This window comes from Mandrillus leucophaeus, unplaced genomic scaffold, assembly GCF_000951045.1.
Source record: "Mandrillus leucophaeus isolate KB7577 unplaced genomic scaffold, Mleu.le_1.0 Scaffold8, whole genome shotgun sequence".
Classification (NCBI taxonomy): Eukaryota; Metazoa; Chordata; class Mammalia; order Primates; family Cercopithecidae; genus Mandrillus; species Mandrillus leucophaeus.
The window spans coordinates 1,083,444-1,096,003 of record NW_012108696.1 but is presented as its reverse complement, the minus strand read 5'-3'; the positions used below and the strand labels follow the sequence as shown (position 1 = coordinate 1,096,003).

The window sequence follows — 12,560 nt, the reverse complement described above, 5'->3', positions numbered from 1 at the left end:
TTTTTTGAGACGGAGTCTCGCTCTGTCGCCCAGGCTGGAGTGCAGTGGCCGGATCTCAGCTCGCTGCAAGTTCCACCTCCCAGGCTTACGCCATTCTCCTGCCTCAGCCTCCTGAGTAGCTGGGACTACAGGCACCCGCCACCACGCCCGGCTAGTTTTTTAAAAATATTTTTTAGTAGAGACGGGGTTTCACCATGTTAGCCAGGATGGTCTCAATCTCCTGACCTTGTGATCCGCCCGTCTCGGTCTCCCAAAGTGCCGGGATTACAAGCTTGAGCCACCGCGCCCGGCCGCTTTTTGTTTTTTAAGAAACAGATCTCGCTCTGTTACCCAGGCTGGAGTGCAGTGGCGTGATCGGAGCTCACTGACCCTCAGACCCCCGGGCCCAAGCGATCCTCCCGTCTCAGCCTCCCGAGTAGCTGGGACTACAGGCGCCCACCACCACACCCAGCTAATTGTTAACTTTTTGTAGCAATGAGGGGGTCTCGCTATGTTGGCCAGGCTGGTCTTGAACTCCTGGGTTCAAGCGATCCTCCCACCTCAGTCTCCCAGAGTGCCGGGATTACAGGTTCACTCTAATCTTTGAATGCTTTTCTATTGTGGTAAAATCCACATCACACAACACTGAGCATGTTAACCTGTCTAAGTGCACAGTTCAGGGGCACACAGCACGTTCACACAGTTGTGCCAACAACACCCCTGTCATCTCCAGAGCTGTCTCATCTTCCCAGACAGAAACTGTCCCGATTAAGCAAACTCCTCATTTTGTTTCATGGACCCACGCGTGCCCGCCCTGTCTCTGTGGATTGGCCTGTGCTGGACAGTTCACAGAAATGGAGTCGCACACCGTGTGACCTTTTGTGTCTGGCTGATCCACTCGGCCTGAGGGTTTCCTTTTGCTGGGGCATAGAGTACTGACTCCATATAGGAAATGTGAGCCTCGCACCTGTGGGTTGCAAAGTGTCCCAGTACAACGAGCACCTAGGAACCTGCCCTCTGCTTTTTTTTTTTTTTTGGAGACCAAGTCTCACTCTGTCGCCCAGGCTGGAGTATGGCGGTGTGATCTCGGCTCACAGCAACCTCTGCCTCCCAGGTTCACGCCATTCTCCTGCCTCAGCCTTCCAAGTACCGGAACTACAGGAATATACCACCACACCGAGCTAATTTTTATTATTATTATTATTATTATTATTGTTATTAATTATTTTGAGACGGAGTCTTGCTCTGTCTCCCCGGCTAGAGTTCAGTGAGATAATCTCGGCTCACTGCAATCTCCATCTCCCGGGTTCAAGCGATTCTCCTGCCTCAGCCTCCCGTGTAGCTAAGACTGCAGGCACCCGCCACCATGCCCGGCTAATTTTTATATTTTTAGTAGAGATAGGTTTTCGCCATGTTGGCCAGGCTGGTCTCAAACTCCTGACCTCAAGTGATCTGCCCGCCTCGGCCTCCCAAAATGCTGGGATTACAGGCGTGAGCCACCGCGCCCGGCCAGTTTGTGATCTCACAGTGTCTCATTTCATCCCGCAAGCGCCTCCCACAGAGTCGCCTGGTCCCATTTCATGGATGAGGATGCCGAGGCACAGAGGGGATCTGCAAATGGCAGGGTCCCTGTCGCTCAGGAGCGAGGCAGCTGGGGTACCCCGCGTCTCTCCACTGACGGCTCACGTCTGTGACTTTGTCCCCACAGCAGCGTTGCCCCCCCGGCTCGGGTCCTGAAAGGCGTCATGCGGGTGGGCATCCTGGCGAAAGGCCTCCTCCTGCGCGGGGACAGGAACGTGCGCCTCGCTCTGCTCTGTTCCAAGAAGCCCACGCACAGCCTGCTGCGGAGGATCGCCCAGCAGCTGCCCCGGCAGCTCCAGGTAAGGTCAGGACCCCGCCCATCGCTGCTCCAGGCGTCTGGCTGCCAGCCCTCTCCTCGCAGGAACCTCTGTTACTAAACGACTTTAAGATACAAGAAGCATTAAGCCAGGCACAGCGGCTCACGTCTATAATCTCAGCACTTTGGGAGGCTGAGGTGGGTGGATCACTTGAAGTCAGGAGTTTGAAACCAGCCTGCCCAACATGGTGAAACCCCATCTCTACTAAAAATACAGAAATTAGCCAGGCCTGGTGGCTCATGCCTGTAATCCCAGCTACGTGGGAGGCTGAAGTGAGAGAATCACTTGAACCCAGGAGGCGGAGGTTGTACTGAGTTGAGATTGCGCTGCTGCACTGCAGCCTGGGCAACAGAGCGAGACTCCGTCTCAAAAAAAAAAAAAGTAAATGATGATTAAAGCTGCACAGAAAACATTTGCAGCGATGATGACTAGGAAGCCGTAAGAAAAGGCAAAAACCCAATTTCAATTTTAGGGCTGTGAGATGTCAACTGAACTTTTTCCTCTAGAGAATTTTCATATACTCTTCTCACACTGGAGGATTTAAATTGATCATCTTAGGTTTAAAAAGAAAAATCGGGCTGGGAATGGTGGTTCATGCCTGTAATCCCAACACTTTGGGAGGCTGAGGCGGTTGGATCACCTGAGGTCAGGAGTTCAAGACCAACCTGGCCATCATAGTAAAACCGTGTCTCTACTGAAAATAGAAAAATTAGCCAGGCGTGGTGGTGGGCACCTGTAATCCCAGCTACTCAGGAGGCTGAGGCAGAGGAACCATTTGAGCCCTGGAGGCAGAGGTTGCAGTGAGCAGAGATCGTGCCACTGCACTCCAGCCTGGGCCACAGAGTAAGACTCTGTCTTAAAAAAAAAAAAAAAAAGAAAGAAAGAAAGAAAAATGAAAAATTGGTCCCCAGAGTCGTTCCTTCTTCCTGAGCGTCTGTCACCATCCCTGGGATAACTCAGCCTTACTCCTTTGACTTTTCCAGTGGACATTGGATGCCCAGGGGATGGGCAGCGCCTGGTCAGGGAGACAGTGTTCCCCATAGAAGGACCAGCACCTGCAGAGGCCAAAAGCAGGAGGCCCAGAGCAAGGAGGGGTGGGCATGAGGGAATGAGGGGGCGCCTGGATCAAGCTGGGCCTGAAGGCCATACCAGGAGCTAGGATTGCATTCTCAGGGAAGTGGGGAGGCTGGAGGGTTTTGAGCAGGGGAGTGACATGCTCTGACTTCCATGATGGCATCTCACATTTCCTGCACACCTACAACATGTCAGTGGCTACAACGTGACAGATACAGCCGCTGCTTTCTGGAAGACTTGCAGCCCGGTAGCAGAGACAATAACTGAGTACCATGAGAATGGCTAAGGCTGTGGGGAAGCTGGCAGCCTCCACCCCAGTCATGTCAACAGAGCCCCTGGGGGCTGACTTGCAGCAAGGAGGCCCTGAGAAGGGAAGGGATGGAAGATCGGGGAGAGAGGGGAGAGAGGGTGGGTTTCAGGTGGGAAGCCAGGCTCAGGTGTGAGCACAGGCCGCATGGAGGGTGATGACCATGGACAGGAAGAGCAGACCGTGACACAGACCTCTTGAACTATGTCCTTCCAACAGGAGATGGTGGCATCTCATTAGTTTTAATTTACTCCTCCCTGACTATGGGGTAATGTGTGTCATTGTGTAAAAAGGGCCATTTGTGTTTCTTTTACTGCCAAGTATCTGTTACTTCACTCACCAATTTTTTATTGGATTGCTGATCTTCTTGTTATTGAATTATAGGTGTTCTTTACATATGGAAGCTCCTTATATCACAGGGTCTGTTGTCTGTACATATCTCTACATGTGTGTGCTCCTAGAGGGCTGCAGCTGTCTCTTGGTCACTTGGAGGTTTCAGACATGGGGCACAGGGCCTGGCATCCTGGCAGCAAGTGTGGAAGGGCCAACAGGATTAACTTACACACACCAACCACGTCCTGGCTGAGTTACACATGAATCTGGGCTGCAGTAAGGTGGCCTCGTGTTGTATTTATCCCTCCCAGATGGTGACCGAGGATGAGTATGAGGTCTCCTCTGACCCTGAAGCCAACATTGTCATCTCCTCCTGCGAGGAGCCCAGGATGCAGGTCACCGTATCCATCACCTCACCCCTGATGCGAGAGGACCCCTCCACCGACCCAGGTGCGGCACAGCCCTTCCTTCCAACCACTGTCCCCCCGCACGCTTCCCGAGGGCGCTCCCCACACCCAGGCCTGGGGCAGTGTCCGCCTCTGCCCTGAGCAGGAAATGCCACAGCAGCCACACTCCAGCACTGGTGCCCCCGAGGATTCCATGGGTCACACAAGAGCTGGGTCTCCGGGCAGCAGAGGAGGCGAGTCGGTGACAGCGTCAGATGGGCTCACAGCCTGGCTGCAGGGGCCGTGCTCGGGCAAGTGACACCGTGTCACCTCTCTTGCCCTGACCCAGGGCTGGCACCTGCTTCTCCGGTCCTGGCGACACCAGCCCCAGTGACAATGGACAGGTCTGAGCCATTTCCCCCGGGTCACAGCAGAAGCTCAGTTTGACTCTGTCCGTCAGTCACCGCAGTCCCAGTACCACTGATTAGAAACCTGGGGGATCGGGGGGCTTAAAGCCAGACCTGCCGGGCCTGGGAGGGTGGGTGAGGGGCTGGGCCAGGCTGGGGGCAGCGAGGGTCTTGGCCAGCAGCCACAGCGGAGGCAGCCATTGGTAACACACTGCACGTCTTTGCTCCCGAAGTCTCAGCCAGCTGTGGAATCTTCCAGAACAGTCTCTAGGGCAGTTTTCCAAACTCTATCATCTTTCACCCCCTTTATAATCTTTTTTGGTCATAACTGAGGGCCATGACCTACTGAGGTTTCTCTTTCCCTCGATTTGGTATTTTTTGTTGGTTTGTTTTTTGAAACAGAGTCTTGCTCTGTCGCCCAGGCTGGAGTGCAGTGGCGCGATCTTGGGTCACTGCAGCCTCCACCACCTGGGTTCCAGCAATTCTCCTGCCTCAGCCCCTGAGTAGCTAGGACTACCAGTGTGCGCCACCACACCCAGTTAATTTTTTTGTATTTTTAGTAGAGATGGGGTTTCACCAGGTTGGCCAGGTTGGTCTCGAACTCCTGACCTCAGGTGATCCGCCCACCTCAGCCTCCCAAAGTGCTGGGATTACAGGCGTCAGCCACCACGCCCGGCCCAATTTGTTTTTTAAAGCTTCAGGGTTTTTTTTGTTTTTTTGTTTTTTTTTTTTTAAAGAAGAGCCTTTGAATCATTAAATGGAAAGCCACGATTGGTCCTCGCAAATAGTCATCTAAAAAAGTACAGTGTGGGGAAGAGAGTGGCTTTCAGCGCTAGCCGAAGGCTCTGACACAAATGCGGAGGAGGCTGGGGAGTGGCGCCGTGGTGGGGGCGGGTTAAGGGTTGGCGGCCACTAGACAGCGGCTCTTTCCTGGCTTGGGTGGGTGATGAAGTAAGCGGAAATCCTGTGAGGACTGATCAGCGACCGAAGACCCGTGAGCCACCCCCCAGGAAACTGCACTTCCTGTTGGCCTTTTCCTGCCCCCATTTCCCCTCCCTAGGCCCAGCGTGGTGGGTGGGAGGTGAGCTTCTAAAACTCCCTTTCTAGGTCGGGCACAGCAGCCCACCTCTCTAATCCCAGCACTTTTGGAGGTCGAAGTGGGAGGATCGCTTGAGCCCAGAAATTTGAGACCAGCCTGGGCAACGTAGTGAGACCCCATCTCTAAAAAAAGAAAATTTGGCCAGGCTCAGTGGCTCACACCTGTAATCCCAGCACTTTGGGAGGCCGACGCTGGCAGATCACCTGAGGTCAGGGGTTCGAGACCAGCCTGACCAACATGGTGAAACCCTATCACTACTAAAATTACAAAAATTAGCTGGGCATGGTAGCACATGCCTGTAGTCCCAGCTACTCAGGAGGTTGAGGCAGAATTGCTTGAACCCAAGAGGCGGAGGTTGCAGTGAGCCAAGATTGCGCCACTGCACTCTAGCCTGGGAGACAGAGCAAGACTCCGTGAAAAAAAAAAAAAAAAAAACCGTTCCTCATATATACCTCTGCCATTTCCCTCTCTGCCCCAAAGGAGTCATTTCCCTGACAGATCAGCGGGGATGGTTGTGAACCAGTGGGAAACCTGGGCACCATCCCCTGACCTAAATGAACCAGGCCCTCCCACAGTGTTGTATGTAATGAAATAAGAAAAATATCCTGTTTTGGTTTTTGGTGTGTCACTGTAGTCCAGGCTGGAGCGCAGTGGTGCAGTCATAGCTCACTGCAGCCTTGACCACCCGGGCTCCAGCAGTCCTCCTGCCTCAGCCTCCCCATTGGCTGGGACCACAGGTGTGTGCCATCATGCCTGGCTAATTTTATTTTTTGTGGAGAGAGGGTCTCGCCATGTTGCCCAGGCTGATCTCAAACTCCTGGGCTCAAACAATCCTCTTGCCTCAGCCTCCCAAAGTGCTGGGATTCCAGGAATGAACCACTGTTTTCCAGTTGAGAAAAATATTCTTTTTTTTTCTTTTTTTTTTTTTTTTTGAGATACAGTCTCACTCTGTCGCACAGGCTGGAGTGCAGTGGCACGATATTGGCTCACTGCAACTTCCACCTCCCGAGTCCAAGCAATTCTCCTGCCTCAGCCTCCCGAGGAGCTGGGATTACAGGCGTGCACCACCATGTCCAGCTAATCTTTGTATTTTTAGTAGAGACAGGGTTTCGATATGTTGACCAGGCTGGTCTTGAACTCCTGACCTCATGATCCGCCCACCTTGGCCTCCCAAAGTGCTGGGATTACAGGTGTGAGCCACCGCGCCCAACCGAGAAAAATATTCTTGAAGGAAAATAATAACCCGGGAGGGAAAAGGGACCCACATCTCTCCCAGACTCTGGGGCCATTGTGGTCAACAACAGGACGTGTTGAAATCTGACCCACTTTCTCCCTTTTATGATGCATGTGGAAGTTTCTAGAAATCTGGCTTAATTCCTAGTTTCCCATCTTCTCCCTCATCGGCTAAGCGAGAGTGTCAGGGCTGAAATCCCTCAGTAGCAATAGGTAAGCTCAGAACTTCCCAGAAGATGAGGTTTTCCAGGAACGGTTTGTCTGGTCCTCACTGTGTCTTAGCAGGACAATTTGGGAGGAACCCTCATTCCCCAGATGGATAAAACGAGGCCTAAAGGATTGAGACCGGGCGCGGTGGCTCACGCCTGTAATCCCAGCACTCTGGAAGGCCGAGGTGGGAGGATCACCTGAGGTCAAGAGTTCAAGACCAGCCTGGCCAACATGGTGAAACCCCGTTTCTACTAAAAATGCAACAATTAGCCAGATGTGGTGGCGGGCACCTGTAATCTCAGCTACTTGGGAGGCTGAGGCAGGAGAATCACTTGAACCCAGGAAATGGAGGTTGCAGTGAGCCAAGATCGTGCCACTGCACTCCAGCCTGGGTGACAGAGTGAGACTCTGTCTCAAAAAAGAAAGGATTGAGGGGCCCAAATCGAGCCCCTCACCCCATCGGCAGCAGAGCGGGATAAGGTGCCTTCCCCGCACACCTTGAGGTTTTTCTTCTAGAAGGCGTGGAGAAGCCTCAGGCTGACCCAGGTGATGTCCTGAGCTCCGAGAAGTGCCTCGAGTCCCTGGCCGCCCTCCGTCATGCCCGGTGGTTTCAGGTCAGGGGGGCAGGGGTGGAACATGGGGAGAGGGGTGACTTTGAGGAACGTGTCTCAGAGGCACCAGCCTGAGCCGGCGCGGCCGCCTCAGCCTCGTGGGCTCGCAGACCAGGACGCCCTCCATCAGCTTCCTGGCTGAGCACTGACTTGACAACCAACGCTGGCTCCCGGCTGATGGGGTCAGGAAACGTGGAAGGAGTGGGTGCTGTCCTGGGGGTGGGGACGCTGCCATCCCGTGGCCACACAACGGCCTGGTGGCACCGGCCTCATCTGGAAGTGGACTCTGCTTCCACTTGCCACCTTCGAGGCCGCCAGGGCTCCCCATTGTCCTCCCCGGGGTTCATGCTCACGACGCCATACCATGTGGCCGTGTGAGCCCCCGAAAGTGAACCGTGTGCTTCTCCCCCGAAGGCTCGAGCCAGCAGCCTGCAGCCATGCGTGATCGTCATCAGGGTCCTGAGGGACCTCTGCCGGCGTGTGCCCACCTGGGCAGCCCTGCCAGCCTGGGTAAGGCAGTGCCTGGCAGCCCAGCCCTCCACTGGGACCCCCGAGGGGCTCCGTGGCCGTGACAGGCCCAGGTCGAGAGACAAACCCTTTCCCGTGAAGGAGCCGGCGGGAGACGTAGCACTCAAGAGAGGCCGTGGGAGTCCCTGAGGTCCCCTGGGCGGGGGAGACGGCCCTCTCCACAGCCTCATTTGACTACCATTATTCAAAACCCAGAACCTCGCATGAAAATGCGGGACCGGCCAGGGAAATGTGCGGTGTCTACCCGACTTCGTGGCGCCAGGGCAGAGGGGCGGAAGCTGGACTCCCCATCCTGGCTGCACACCGGCCTCTGGCTGACCCAGCCCAGACCCACCTGCTTTGGAGAGGAGACCCCCTGTGGCTCTCACACCACCCCCCGCCTGTCCTGGTAGAAAGAGGAGGGAGAAGCAGCAGCAGAACCCCCCACACACAAGCTTCATGGAGCAGGCCCCAAGCCCATGCCCCCCACAGAGACCCCAGGAACCCATCCAGTCCCCAGACCTTCTCCACCAGCCACAAGCCAGCCAGCCACACCCAGCCTCCTCCCCTGCCCTGCGGGTGTACCCATCCCACCCTGCAGTGGCGTCCCCCATCCTGTGCTGCAGTGGTGTCCCCCCATCCCACAGTGGAGTGGCGTCCCCCATCCTGTGCTGCAGTGGTGTCCCCCCATCCCACAGTGGAGTGGCGTCCCCCATCCTGTGCTGCAGTGGTGTCCCCCCATCCCACAGTGGAGTGGCGTCCCCCATCCTGTGCTGCAGTGGTGTCCCCCCATCCCACACTGGAGTGGTGTCCCCCCATCCCACCCTGCAGTGGTGTCTTGCCTGTGGTCCCCGCCACCAGGCCCGTGTCCTTCATCCACACCCACCCGCTGCCCAGCGTCCAGAATGCAGCGTGGTGCAGAGGCTGTTTGTTTTGGTAGAGATTAAGTCTCTTTTTTACTTTTATTTTTGTAGTCATTTTTTTGAGACAGAGTCTTGCTCTGCCGCCCAGGCTGGAGTGCAGTGGCGCGATCTCGGCTCACTGCAAGCTCTGCCTCCCGGGTTCAGGCCATTCTCCTGCCTCAGCCTCCCGAGTAGCTGGGACTACAGGCGCTCGCCACAATGCCCGGCTAAATTTTTGCATTTTTAGTAGAGACGGGGTTTCACCGTGTTAGCCAGGATAGGATGGTCTCGATCTCCTGACCTCGTGATCTGCCCGCCTCGGCCTCCCAAAGTGCTGGGATTACATAATTTTTGTATTTTTAGTAGAGATGGGGTTTGGCCATGTTGGCCAGGCTGATCATGAACTCCTGACCTCAAGTGATCCGCCCGCCTCAGCCTCCCAAAGTGCTGGGATTACAGGCGTGAGCCACCGCGCCCGGCCTTTCACACCCATTGTTTGGGGGAAACGTCTTCTCCACTCCTGGGAGGAGGTCACAGCAGCTAGCTCCGTGCTGGGTGACCAGCGTGTGGCTGTCCCGACGTGGAGAAAACCTGTGTTCCCTGAGACCTGTTTTCCGGCTGTGGCTGAAGAGGCGGCCACACAGTGCCGTGGAGGCCAGCATTGCCCCATCCCCTCCTGCCCTCGGGAGCTGGCCACACGGGGACGTGGTGGGGTAGGGTGGCTCCTTCCCCTCAGCTGAGGCGGGCCCCACGCGGCAGACAGTGTGCGTGACACTGGTGTGTGACGTTACTGTGGACCAACTGGGGAAACTGAAGCTCAGAGGGGTGGAGAAACCAGCCCATATGGGAGGCTGAGGCAGGAGAATCACCTGAACCTGGGAGGTGGAGCTTGCAGTGAGCCGAGACTGCACCACTGCACTCCAGCCTGGGCGACAGAGCAAGACTCTGCTCTCAAAAAAAAAAAAAAAGAAACCAGCTCGTGGCCGTGCCAGGAGGTGGCAGAGCCACGCCACGGGCCGCCCTCCTCGGCGGAAGTTCAGTGGGTGGTGGGAGTTAGAGAAAGAGCTGAGGGGGCCTCCTATCCCAGGGACCCCAGGACCTCCCCGGCAGACAGGGGCTGCGGCACCCCCCAAAAGCACAGCAGCCGCTCTTCTGTCCCCACCAGGCCATGGAGCTGCTGGTGGAGAAGGCTGTGAGCAGTGCGGCGGGGCCCCTGGGCCCTGGGGACGCGGTCAGGCGAGTCCTGGAGTGCGTGGCCACCGGAACGCTCCTGACAGGTCAGTCGCCGGGCCGGAGGGCCCAGAAGGTGGGCAGCAAACTCATGGCCGTGGTACAAACAGCTGGGGTCACAGACACAGAGGAAGTGTCCAACCCAGGCACGAGAGCGGCCCACGACACACACATGCTCCCAGCAGGAAGGCAGACGGGGCCGCGGCCATGGAGGACACCACCCTGCACGCAGGGCACAGACACACAGGTCCCCGAAGGGAGGTCTCAGCCTCCACCCAGGAGACAACGGTTATGTTATCTGGTGGCCACCCCGGCGCCTGTCCTCCAAAGATTATCCAGAGGGAACAGCCAGGAGCTCAGATGACAGGGGGTGCGGAGTTGCCCAGCACAGTGCGTTCTACACCAGCAGAGAGAAGAGAACGCGGCAGGACACACTCGTGTGAGAGGGTGGCGGTCAGATATGGAAAAGGGTGTTTTTGAGTCATTTTTAGTGACATAGGATATCAAGTGAAAAGGGAGCATAAAGCTTTGGGCCCGTTGCCTGAGCCATTATGTAAAGCACACGTGTGGGTACGCACACGCACACGCACGGACATGAGTGCACATACAGGCATGCACGGACATACTTGCACACACGGGCACACACAGACATGAATGCATGCACAGACACACGGACATGCATGCACACAGATGAGTGCACACACGGGCACACATGCACATACACCCGTGGGCACACACGTGCACAGATGGACACGCATGGGCACATGGGCGCACATGGGCCCACATGGACACACACATCAGCATACATGTGCATATGCACGGGTGCACACAGACACACACACACACAAAGCCCAGGAGGTGCTGGCAGCCCAACGGGCTTTGAGGGGCTGGGAGGACTCCCTCATGAGCCCGGGTGAAACCCTGACCTGCTGAGAGAGGCCTGAGGGTCAGAGGCTGCAAGTATAGCCCTCTGCACGGGCCCCTGGGGCCCCATGGTGTCGAGGGACGGCCCTGTCACCGTCTTTCACGAGGGCATTCTCGCCTTCTTTGCTGTTCCCACTCCCCCTCACAAAGATGGGCCCGGACTCCAGGATCCCTGCGAGAGAGACCAGACAGACGCCCTCGAGCCCATGACCCTCCAAGAGCGGGAAGACGTGACCGCCAGCGCCCAGGTAGGAGGGCCAAGTCCACGGCAGGGGTGACACCCAGGTCCCAGCTCCAGCTTGCAGCTGTGCAGTGTTCCCCGAAATGGCCCAGGTTCCACCTTCTCTCCCTCCTACTGAGATGTACAGGAACAGGAGGGTGGCCTGTGGGTGGCAGGACCGTGCATGGGGACAGGGCCAGCCTGGCATGGTGGCATGGGGCTGGCAGCTCAGAGCCAAAGCCACCACTGCAACGAGGCCCAGACCTCAAGTCTCACGGGCAGGGACTGTCCTCCCTCCACATCGCTGACCATGGTCCTAGAAGCCCAGCTGTAGCCAGCAGCTCGGCCTGTCCAGCCCTCACCTGTGGTTTTCTTGTTTGCAAATTTGTTTATAAGAAAAATCTCCCAGCAGCACGAAAACCAAACCACAGCGGGTCTGACGTTTCTGAATTTTGCTTTTAAAGGGATCAGTGAAATGGCTCGCGGTGCAGGATGTGGGGTCCTGCAGTGAGGTGGAAAGAGCTGGTGGTCAGTGGAGTGGGGGGCCTCCTGGGACAGTTCTTGCAGTCAGCTAGCACCAAGCGAAAATTCCTCAGACCCTGCGGTGGCCCAAGCTCAGCAGTCGTAAGAAGCCGTGTCGGCCAGGCCGGGTGGCTCGCACCTGTCATCCCAGCACTTTGGGAGGCCGAGGCGGGCGGATCACAAGGTCAGGAGTTCGAGACCAGCCTGGCCAACATAGTGAAACCCTGCCTCTACTAAAAATACAAAATTAGCCAGATGTGGTGGCACATGCCTGTAATCCCACCTACTCAGGAGGCTGAGGCAGGAGAATCACTTGAACCCGGGAGGCGGAGGTTGCAATGAGCTGAGATTGCGCCACTGAACTCCAGCCTGGGTAACAGAGCAAACTCTGTCTCCAAAAAAAAGGTAGGAGGAGTGTCTCGAGGGACACAGGATAGGCCTGGCCCATCTGCTAGTGGCTACAGATGCCAGCCCCTCTGTGTCCTCAGCACTCGGGGAGCAGGGTGGGCGGGGGTCCTGATGGGCTGTATGTGCCCCGCAGCACGCCCTGAGAATGCTGGCCTTCCGGCAGACCCACAAGGTCCTGGGCATGGATCTCCTGCCACCCAGACACCGGCTTGGGGCCCGCTTCCGGAAGAGGCAGCGGGGACCTGGCGAGGCCGAGGAGGGCCCAGGGGAGAAGAAGCGGGGCCAGCGGGATGGAGAGGGGCTCGTGTGA

General features: G+C 56.6%; 1 protein-coding gene across 1 annotated transcript in view; it reads left to right on the top strand.

Annotated features, from left to right (window-relative positions):
- The window catches only part of ZFR2 (zinc finger RNA binding protein 2), a 42,873-nt gene extending 30,313 nt beyond the window's left edge, over positions 1 to 12,560 (top strand). The window contains exons 13-19 of the mRNA XM_011967458.1: positions 1,688 to 1,859; positions 3,903 to 4,041; positions 7,446 to 7,540; positions 7,952 to 8,047; positions 10,112 to 10,223; positions 11,251 to 11,348; positions 12,384 to 12,560. Coding sequence (XP_011822848.1) covers positions 1,688 to 1,859; positions 3,903 to 4,041; positions 7,446 to 7,540; positions 7,952 to 8,047; positions 10,112 to 10,223; positions 11,251 to 11,348; positions 12,384 to 12,560 — 889 coding nt within the window. The remainder of the gene's footprint in view (positions 1 to 1,687; positions 1,860 to 3,902; positions 4,042 to 7,445; positions 7,541 to 7,951; positions 8,048 to 10,111; positions 10,224 to 11,250; positions 11,349 to 12,383) is intronic.